General features: G+C 42.4%; 1 protein-coding gene across 5 annotated transcripts in view; it reads right to left on the bottom strand.

Moving 5' to 3' along the window:
- Positions 1-1,030: 1,030 nt before the first annotated feature.
- ST3GAL6 (ST3 beta-galactoside alpha-2,3-sialyltransferase 6) overlaps positions 1,031-11,434 on the bottom strand; it is a 217,954-nt gene continuing 207,550 nt past the window's right edge. For all 5 annotated transcript variants that reach the window (XM_040423284.1, XM_040423279.1, XM_040423281.1 and 2 more), the window contains 3 exons: positions 9,655-9,792; positions 4,370-4,522; positions 1,031-1,449 (listed from right to left, as the gene is read on the bottom strand). In XM_040423284.1, coding sequence (XP_040279218.1) covers positions 1,369-1,449; positions 4,370-4,522; positions 9,655-9,792 — 372 coding nt within the window. In that variant the 3' untranslated portion in view covers positions 1,031-1,368. The remainder of the gene's footprint in view (positions 1,450-4,369; positions 4,523-9,654; positions 9,793-11,434) is intronic.

Here is an 11,434-nt window from a genome sequence, read left to right as displayed (position 1 = left end):
GTCTGATTGATGAGGCCTCCACCAATCATAAGGGGGATGGGGATATGTTTTTTGTGTGAACACCCTTTTAAATGTGTTGTCCCATCTGGACATTTATGGCGTATTGATAGGATATGCCACAAATGTCCGATAGGTGCGGGTCACCCCTCTGTGACCGGCTCCTATCTCACGAACAAAGCTCTGAAGTGAATGGAGAGCCCGCTGCACAAGTAGGGCATCCTCTCCATTCACTGCTATGGACTTCTAAGATAGCTGAGCGATGTCAAGGATATTTTTTGAAGTCTCTGAGCAGTAGAGGGGTGGCCGCACATGCTCAGCATCCGGTCCATTCACTGCTATGGGACTTCTTAAAATAGAACTAGCTAGCCCAGATATTTTCAGGAGCCTTATGGCAGTGAATGGGGAGGATGCCACGCACATGCTGTGGGCTCTCCATTCACGAGATTGAGGTGAGACCTGTATGCTATTGGATATTTATGGCTTATCCTATGGATAGGTCATACATTTCTGGCAGATTTCAGAGCCAAAGCCAGGAATGGATCAAAAAAATAAAAAAAAAGTATAAAAGACTGATACTTCTCTTGTTTGTATCCACGCTTGTGTTTGATTCAAGAACCTGCCTTAGTGACCCATTAGGAGGCCATGTGGCCTCTAAAAACTGCATGGACAGGGAAGCAGGTTTTCAAACTGGTTGTTAAAAACTTATTGCTGAATGTGAATGGCTGTGCGGTTTTTCAGGTTTACCAATCAATTCAAGAACTGTGCCAGCTTGCATGTTGGTGCGTTTTCCAGACGTACCATGGTGGCTATACTGTAAGTGTGCAATGTGTGCTGTGGTTTCTGCATCCACACCCGACCAGGGCACATACACAGGTGATGAATGTACGACAGCAGTCAGGACCCGAATTACTTGGTTTCCCCATATAATTGCAGAAAGTTGAGAAAAGTTATATTAACTTTAATAAAGTAAAAATGAAGATGATTCAAGAAACTTCATCTAAACAGAGCAATAATTAATGACATGTAAGTGATGGAAAGAAGAATCTTTATAATACATATTTGCTTTACAAACTGTTCACTATAGTCCTGTACAAAATGAAAGACTTTGTGTCTCCTTTTAGTGGTTCAGGAGTCAATGCTGCGGTCTGTACTTTACACAATGGCTTATCCAGGTCCAGATGGCTGCTCGTCATAAGCAGAGGAAGTCTACAGAGGGGTAACAGGCAAAACGACTCCTGGGTCATTATATCCAGTTCACAACAACTTCCTTGGTTTAAAAAAAAAAAAAAAAAACTCCAACATATATAAAAATATTAATACTATACAGTAGGTATTTATGTGGATGACATTCCAGGTCTAGAGCTTTCTTTACGTCAAATTCGTTACTGTTTTGTGTTCAATAAGGTCCCTAAGAAACATCTGCTCCGCTGATACATTGTGGTATTCATTCTGCCAAAGGAAAAGAAAAGAAAATGGAAGTAAGGCATTTATATGAAACCTCAAAAAGCAACCCATATTGAAAGGGTCCTCCAGGACCAACAGATTAATGACCTATACATCAACATGGGATTGGTGAGGGGTCAAACACCCGGCACACCCAACAATCGGTGTTTAATTTAATGAGCTTAGAAGCAACATGAAGATCAGGCCTTGACAAAACCCAGTTACTATGAATGCTGCATTCTGTTGCTGGCTTTCTCTACTTGGTTCCATATCCATGGGAGCTGAAGGCAGTCACTTGCAGCTTTATCGGGGGGTTATTTACAATTTGCCCAATTACTAAAGATTGTAGTAAAATAACAAAGAAGGCTATTATTCACCAGTATAATCCTCTGCTGCTTCCAGGGCTGTGATCCAGTCCTCCCCACAGGCCCTTCTTTACATAGTTGCAATAGTGATGCACCCGTATATACCACGGTAAAGCTGCCAATAATCAATGGCCTCAGCAGTCTCATGCTGTATAGTGATGAGGCCTGTGATCAGTGGGAAGGACCAAAGCAGCGGGGGATCAAACTGGTCAGTAAAAACTCTTAACGCATAATGCCTTACATGTACACCATTAGTGTGCAAGGAGGTATGGAGCGACCTCACACACTGAGCTCGCTCCAAACACGGGGGGCTGGGGTAGACTGGGAATTTAAAGTGGCCCTGAAAAAAAAAAAAAAAAAAAAACGGCCCCATGTTGTAGGTGGGTCCAAATTTACAGAAGGCGGAGCAACACAAGTGGGCAGGACCAACAGAAGTACGCAGGGCCTGCAATACTGTAGTGCAGCACAAAATACAGATACCACAGTGCAGCATAAAATACTGCCGCCCTGCCCATAGTATTCAACTGTATCATCATTCCGAAAATGGCGATGCAGTGGATGTCAGGAGGACACCTGCAGCCGTTGGCTGGGTGCAGAGGTATCTGATGCTCCTAGCATTAATTAATCCTTAGAGCATCAGATCGTTATGTACCATGCCAGCGGTCGTGAGGAGGGCTTGGGCCACTGGAAAATGTCCCTGTAGGGTTTATGGCCAGTCCGCCCCAATGACAGGTCCAGCTTTATAAAAGCGAGTCATGTAACCTCTCAGATGCCATTGTCAATAGCGACCGCGGTATCCGTAGGTTTAGAAAAAGGAGCTTTGATCAGTTGTCATGACAGTCTGGGGCATTTTGCAGGCTCCCAGCAGTGTCAAACTGAGCTGCCTGAAAAGCTGTGCCTGAGAGGCAACCAGAGAAAATCCTACAGACTGCAATAGTGTTCTATTGAGTCTATGGGACAAGCGATGACGAGATTGCATGTTCAATTTCCCTATGGGGACTAAAAATTACAGTTTAAAAAAAGAGTAAAAAAAGGAAAACCTGAGATCACCCCCCCTCCTTTTCCAATTTTACATATAAAAATAAATAAAATAAACATAATAAGTTTCTCCACGTCGGAAAATATCTGAACTATTAAAACATCAAACTATTTTTCCCAAACAGTGAACGTTGTAATAGGAAAAAATATATTGAATAAAGTTCCCCAAAATGGTATCAAAAGAAGCTCTCACAGCTCTGTAGATGCTAATATAAAAAATTATGGGTGTCAGAAAAAGGCAAGACAAAGTAAACTGAAATATAATGTTCAACATAATACAAACAATACAAATCTGGTATTGTTGTGATCGTACTGACCCACAGAGTAAGGACGTCATGTCATTTTTAGCGCACAATCAATATCGGAAACAAATGTGTGCACCCCACAAACAAAATTTTTCCCATCGTATAATGCAAGATATGGTAAAGTAAAGGGTGAAAGAAAATTTTTAAAGTGGTGACTTTTGGAAGATAGAAAGTAAAAAATGAAAATGCAAAAACAAAAATTGGCCCTGTCTTTAAGGGTTAAAGCCACTTATGAAGTTTAATCTCGATTCCCAGTAGTATGCAAATTTTTTACTTGGAATACCCTTTGATGATCTTCTCTCCCAGCAAAAGCAGTCACTGACCACTCCTGTCAGGCAGAGAAGACTCCAGTACAATGCCTCATATACAGTGTCCTGCCAGCAGAGGGCGCATCAGGACTTATTTGTCTCCCTCTGCTGCACTTTTTGTACCAAAAATTCTCACTTGATTTTGAAAAGACCCTTCTCCTCTCTACCTTTTCTCTAAAATGAATGATAAGTAAAGATTTACAGTGTTTTATAGAAAATGTATTAACAGACAAAGCAGATTTCTGTTCACTTGACTTGCCAGAAAATTTACTTTAGGGCTCATTCGCACACGACCGTATGAATGGTTCCACATCCGTTCTGCAATTTTGTGGAAACTATGCAGACCCATTCATTTCAATAGGGCCACAAAAGATGCAGACAGTATCTGTTGTTCTGTTCCGCGGCCCCGCAAAAAATATAGAGCAGGTCCTATTCTTGTTCACAACCGCGGACAAGAATAGGCATTTCTATAATGGGCCGCCCGTTCCGGCATCCATGTTTTGAGGATCCACAATTTGCGGACCACAAAAGGCCAGGAGCGGTCGTCTGAATGCGTCCTTACTCAAAGATAGAATAAGGAGATTCCTCTAGCAGCCAAAAGCTGTTGTGAAAGGTAACCACTCCACGACACAAAAACTGTTCTAAGAAATCACAGCAACCAGATTTGAATTTCAAGCGTTGGGAACCTGCAGCACTCCAGTTGCTTGTAAACTACTAGTCCCATTAGCTTTTCAGTTCTGAGAACAGAGTGTGCATGCTGGGAGTTGTAGTTTCACAACAGGAGGCCTTAATCTTGCTTTGAAAAAAAGAAAACAAAAACATAAAAAGAAAACTGAGCTGGAACGTGACTGGCTGCCACTATAACATTTCCTCTACTTCACACATTTGATGGCTGCTGTAATTCCTTTACCTGAGCCATTACAGACATGGTTTCATTTCCATAATAGTGAAGAGAACTATTCAGTGAAGTCAGGTTGTATTTGAATCCTGCAATATGGACTTCGTTGCATATATGCAGCGCCAGCGTGATCGCAATGATGCCAGTTGTTGGGTGCTTTGGCTTCTGGAAAACAAAAGAGCAACAAACAGTCTTCCACCCGCCACACATATCCAAGCACTACCAGTAGATGGCAGCATTACCAAGCCTTTCACATTTGTAGATACTTACTTACATTCCCATCTGGACACCTACCTACGGCATGTCATAAATGTCCAGATGGGAATGACCTTCATCGCCTTTACAAGTTTAATGTCACATTTCTAGAAATATAACGCGTAGCAGCAAAAGACGCTGACATGTTTCAAACAAAACAAAAAAAGTATTGTACTTATACACTACGTGCAGAATTATTAGGCAAATGAGTATTTTGACCACATCATCCTCTTTATGCATGTTGTCTTACTCCAAGCTGTATAGGCTCGAAAGCCTACTACCAATTAAGCATATTAGGTGATGTGCATCTCTGTAATGAGAAGGGGTGTGGTCTAATGACATCAACACCCTATATTAGGTGTGCATAATTATTAGGCAACTTCCTTTCCTTTGGCAAAATGGGTCAAAAGAAGGACTTTACAGGCTCAGAAAAGTAAAAAATAGTGAGATATCTTGCAGAGGGATGCAGCACTCTTAAAATTGCAAAGCTTCTGAAGCGTGATCATCGAACAATCAAGCGTTTCATTCAAAATAGTCAACAGGGTCGCAAGAAGCGTGTGGAAAAACCAAGGCGCAAAATAACTGCCCATGAACTGAGAAAAGTTGAGCGTGCAGCTGCCAAGATGCCACTTGCCACCAGTTTGGCCATATTTCAGAGCTGCAACATCACTGGAGTGCCCAAAAGCACAAGGTGTGCAATACTCAGAGACATGGCCAAGGTAAGAAAGGCTGAAAGACGACCACCACTGAACAAGACACACAAGCTGAAACGTCAAGACTGGGCCAAGAAATATCTCAAGACTGATTTTTCTAAGGTTTTATGGACTGATGAAATGAGAGTGAGTCTTGATGGGCCAGATGGATGGGCCCGTGGCTGGATTGGTAAAGGGCAGAGAGCTCCAGTCCGACTCAGACGCCAGCAAGGTGGAGGTGGAGTACTGGTTTGGGCTGGTATCATCAAAGATGAGCTTGTGGGGTCTTTTCAGGTTGAGGATGGAGTCAAGCTCAACTCCCAGTCCTACTGCCAGTTTCTGGAAGACACCTTCTTCAAGCAGTGGTACAGGAAGAAGTCTGCATCCTTCAAGAAAAACATGATTTTCATGCAGGACAATGCTCCATCACACGCGTCCAAGTACTCCACAGCGTGGCTGGCAAGAAAGGGTATAAAAGAAGAAAATCTAATAACATGGCCTCCTTGTTCACCTGATCTGAACCCCATTGAGAACCTGTGGTCCATCATCAAATGTGAGATTTACAAGGAGGGAAGTACACCTCTCTGAACAGTGTCTGGGAGGCTGTGGTTGCTGCTGCACGCAATGTTGATGGTGAACAGATCAAAACACTGAGAGAATCCATGGATGGCAGGCTTTTGAGTGTCCTTGCAAAGAAAGGTGGCTATATTGGTCACTGATTTATTTTTGTTTGGTTTTTGAATGTCAGAAATGTATATTTGTGAATGTTGAGATGTTATATTGGTTTCACTGGTAAAAATAAATAATTGAAATGGGTATATATTTGTTTTTTGTTAAGTTGCCTAATAATTATGCACAGAAATAGTCACCTGCACACACAGATATCCCCCTAAAATAGCTAAAACTAAAAACAAACTAAAAACTACTTCCAAAAATATTCAGCTTTGATATTAATGAGTTTTTTGGTTCATTGAGAACATGGTTGTTGTTCAATAATAAAATTAATCCTCAAAAATACAACTTGCCTAATAATTCTGCACTCCCTGTATATTTAAAAACACATCTCTTTTAGTTTTCCAGTATTGAGATCAGTCATAGGGGCTCAATACCGGAAAAAAAAAGCTTCAGTTTTGTCCCCATTCATTGTCAATGGGGACAAAACAGAACGGAATGCTCCCAAACGCATTCTGTTCGGTTTAGTTGCGTTCCCAGACCAGAAAGCAAACCGCAACATGTTGTGCTTTCCGTCCTGGGATGCGGAGCAAGACGGATCTGGTATGACCCTCAACGCAAGTCAATGGGGTCGGATATGTTTTCTCTGACACAATAGAAAACGGATCCGTCCTCCATTGACTTTCAATTGAGTTCATGACGGATCAGTCTTGGCTATGTTAAAGATAATACAACCGGATCCGTTGTGTTATCAGTAACGGAAACCTTTTTGCTGAACCCTGCCGGATCCAGCAAAAACTAGTGAGAAAGTAGCCTTATTGCTCCAAGGGTTCCGCTTGCCGACTACAACACGTTACATCCCCCATGACTGAAACTAGACAGGTTTACCAGCTGCTATTTACATTAGAGCTTAGGACAGTTGCAAACAATAAATGAAAGACGTGTGATAAAGTGCAAACACCCTGGTCAGGAATTAGGCATCCTAGATTTTAAACCTTGATACCAGGTGACCTAAGGGTACAAATATGTATCTCAACATCATGTGATTTGCACTTTATCACATTTTTCATGTATCGTTTGCAACTGTGAAATGCCGTAATGTAAACAGCGCCTATTAAAACAGGTCTAGTTTCGGTCATGTGGGGGGTTATAACATGAAGAGATGAGCTTTTAAATGTGCAATACTCATTTTTGTTCGAAACGGGTGACTTCTGCTGTTACATGTCATGTTCTTAGAAATGTGACAATAATCTATGTTTTACCAGAATGTTTAGAGGGCCAATTGTCCATTTTCAATAACTAGGGTTTGCACCTTCCTGCACCGTGATATGTTTCATAGTGTGCATACCATGTGGTGAGCCGACCTCTATTTCTGTTTTTATAAAACCACATGCAGATTTTAGCTTCAATGTCTGAATCCATCCAAAATCATTTGTAAAGAGCATCTATCAGTCTCCTAACATGTCTGATTAAGTGAATAGTTGTATCCCCATCAAATAACAATGCAGAAGGGTCTTTTCTTAAAATTGTACATTGTTATGTTGTGATGTTCCATTCCTGTCATTCTATCCAGTTGTCAATTAATTCAAACATTACAAAGGGGAATAACAGTGGAACAGCCCAATGCAGAGTTCTAATCCCTCAAAGTTACCCAGCAGTTATGGACTAGAAGATCTGACTCTTCTATGGAGCAGGTACAGCCCTTTTTGCTTTAATTGGTACAGAGTAATTTAAGGCCACATAAAAAATGGTAGAAGTGTATGCACTAAGGCCACACTCACGGCAGAAGTGTATGCACTAAGGCCACACTCACGGCAGAAGTGTATGCACTAAGGCCACACTCACGGCAGAAGTGTATGCACTAAGGCCACACTCACAGCAGAAGTGTATGCACTAAGGCCACACTCAGGGCAGAAGTGCATGCACTAAGGCCACACACACACGGCAGAAGTGAATGCACTAAGGCCACACTCACGGCAGAAGTGTATGCACTAAGGCCACACTCACGGCAGAAGTGTATGCACTAAGGCCACACTCACAGCAGAAGTGTATGCACTAAGGCCACACTCACAGCAGAAGTGTATGCACTAAGGCCACACTCAGGGCAGAAGTGCATGCACTAAGGCCACACTCACGGCAGAAGTGTATGCACTAAGGCCACACACACACACGGCAGAAGTGTATGCACTAAGGCCACACACGGCAGAAGTGAATGCACTAAGGCCACACACGGCAGAAGTGTATGCACTAAGGCCACACACGGCAGAAGTGTATGCACTAAGGCCACACTCACGGCAGAAGTGTATGCACTAAGGCCACACTCACGGCAGAAGTGTATGCACTAAGGCCACACTCACGGCAGAAGTGTATGCACTAAGGCCACACTCACGGCAGAAGTGTATGCACTAAGGCCACACTCAGGGCAGAAGTGTATGCACTAAGGCCACACTCACGGCAGAAGTGTATGCACTAAGGCCACACACACACACGGCAGAAGTGTATGCACTAAGGCCACACACACACACGGCAGAAGTGCATGCACTAAGGCCACACACAGCAGAAGTGTATGCACTAAGGCCACACACAGCAGAAGTGTATGCACTAAGGCCACACACAGCAGAAGTGTATGCACTAAGGCCACACACAGCAGAAGTGTATGCACTAAGGCCACACACAGCAGAAGTGTATGCACTAAGGCCACACACAGCAGAAGTGTATGCACTAAGGCCACACACACACGGCAGAAGTGTATGCACTAAGGCCACACACACACACGGCAGAAGTGCATGCACTAAGGCCACACACAGCAGAAGTGTATGCACTAAGGCCACACACAGCAGAAGTGTATGCACTAATATCTGGAACCACATGGTAAAACGCTCTGTGCAGCTATATGATGCTGTATTATAGCAGCTCAATATAGTCCAAAATAACTCTGCAATACAGCATAAAATAGCGTGGCCCCAATTTTCTTTTGTAGATTCATACAGAATCTGACAGAAAAGCCACCATATACCTTGGTATGAAACTGAAGGCATACAGAAGTTCAGCAGACACCTAGAGGCCTATGGGTGAAGTCTTACAGTTCCATACAACTCTGTAATACACAAGTGTGCACAGACCAACACCTGTCTTATTCTGGCCTTAAACTGCTGTTAGCCAATTAACACCTCAAAAACGCCCCAGCCGTATGTATGGTTATTTGGAAAAACACATTTTCATGGATGCAAGAAAACCTGAGTCTTTTTTTTTTCCATAAGTCACGAGGTCAATTAATTTGGTTTCTTCCACCAAGATTGGACAACTAATGATGACAGACATGTCCAAGTATTTTAAAGGGGTTTTCAAGGATTTGTAGGTCTGATCGGTTGGGTCTGTTAGAAGGGGCCACTGGGTTCTGGCAAGTGCTGCGGCCTCTTCCTAGGCCAGTGATGTCACTTTTATTGGTCACATGGCCTAGGCACAGCTCGGTCCCATTCAATGACCATGCAGATCAACTACGCAATGCACGGCGCTGTGCTTGCTCTGTTGTGAGGAGGCCGCGGCAATCACTGGAGCACCACAGCCTCTTTAAACAGCTGATCGTCAGCTATCCTGAGGATAGGTCTTCAATATAGGAAAACTGGTGAAAGCTGGGAAAAACATCAGGAAAAAAGTGGTAATACAAAATAAACTTACTTCTGTCTTGGGAAAATTTGTTGGAAAATTTAACAGATTTTGAGATACTTGTTTAATTATGAAAGGGTTGAGGACTCTCAGCTGATGAGGCTGGTAGATTAACTTCATGGCAGGTTTTCTCCAAAAACCGTAAGTGCTCTATAATGAGAAAGCATAATCCGTAAAAACACATGACAGCGGGAAGAACGCTATGACTAAAGGTTTATTCCCAGTAGGCAGAAAATATGCAATTATAGTACATGTTATCACCTCTCCTCACATGTCTGCTTTAGCAAATGCTTGCATTCCCCATTAAATAACAATGGTTTGTGTTATTCCTCTTACTCCTCCTCAAAGTGTATGAATATATTCACAACTGGGTGTTACCATTTCCCTTAGAGGGGTTATCCAGGAAAATATATTTATGACTTATCCTCAGAACAGGTCATCAGTATCAGATCTGCGGGGATGCGACACCTGGGAGCCCCGCCGATCAGCTGTTAGAAGAGGCCTTGAGCACCTAGGCCAGTGACATCACTGTACATCGGTGACAAGGCCTAGTTGCAACTCAACCCTATTCAAGTCAATGGGGCTGAGATGCCATACCAAGCACAGCCACTATACAATTTACGGCGCTGTCCTAGGAAAGCTGTCGGGAACCTGCATCACTTACCAGAGCTCCGATGAGTGCAGCAGCTCCCTGAAAAAGCTGATTGGTGGGGGTGGCAGGACTTGGACACCCACCAATGTGATAATGATAACCTATCCTGAAGATAAGTCATCATTATATTTGTCTATGGGCAAGTCCCTCTGATGAGGATAATAACACCCAGCTGTGAATTTATTCAGATTTCCTGGAGGAATAACAAAGGAATGGCACAACACACACGTTTTAGAAAAAGATGCTTCAGCCTTAGTATTTAATGGAAAATGAAAGCCTTTACTAGAACAGACATGTTGGGAAAACCATCAGGTCTTTACTGATTATATTGTTTTGACTTGCATGTGAATAATACCTACAAATTTAGCAATTCACTCCCATATCCCAGTGCCAATTATTACAGTGCCTGCCGCTCCTCCTCCCTGACCTGGCACAACTCCTCATGATCTTTAAAATAAAGAGGTCTTAAAGTAAAAGACAAAATTAATAGCATAACGCACAAATAAGCTCTGCAGTAGCTAAAGGTAGTATCTTAAAGGGGTGGTCTCACTTCAGTAAGTGGCCTTTATCATGTAGAAAGTTAATACAAGCCACTTACTAATGTATTGTTATTACCCATATTGCTTCCTTTGCTGGCTGGATTCATTTTTCCATCACATTATACACTGCTCGTTTCCATGGTTACAGACCACCCTGCAATCCAGCAGTGGTGTTCGTGCTTGCACACTATAGGGAAAAGCGTCAGCCTCTCTAGTGGCCAGGATCATGGGAGCGCACATAGGCTAGTTCTTTTTTCTATATTAACCACCTGCCATCTGGGCCATTTGCCCCCTTCCTGACCAGGCCAAATTTTGCAAAACTGACATATCTCACTTTATGTGGTAATAACTTTGGAACGCCTTTATTTATCCAAGTCATTCAGAGATTATTTTCTCGTGACACATTGTACTTCATGATAGTCATAAATTTGAGTCAAAATATTTCACCTTTATTTATGAAAAAATCCCAAATTTACCCAAAAATTTGAAAAATTCGCAATTTTCTAAATTTCAATTTCTCTGCTTTTAAAACAGAAAGTGATACCTCATAAAATATTTATTATTTACCATTCCCCATATGTCTACTTTATGTTGGCATCAT

Source organism: Bufo bufo, chromosome 3 (genome assembly GCF_905171765.1).
Source record: "Bufo bufo chromosome 3, aBufBuf1.1, whole genome shotgun sequence".
Lineage (NCBI taxonomy): Eukaryota > Metazoa > Chordata > Amphibia > Anura > Bufonidae > Bufo > Bufo bufo.
Note: the sequence above shows the minus strand (reverse complement) of the source record. Positions and strands in the feature narration are given on the sequence as shown.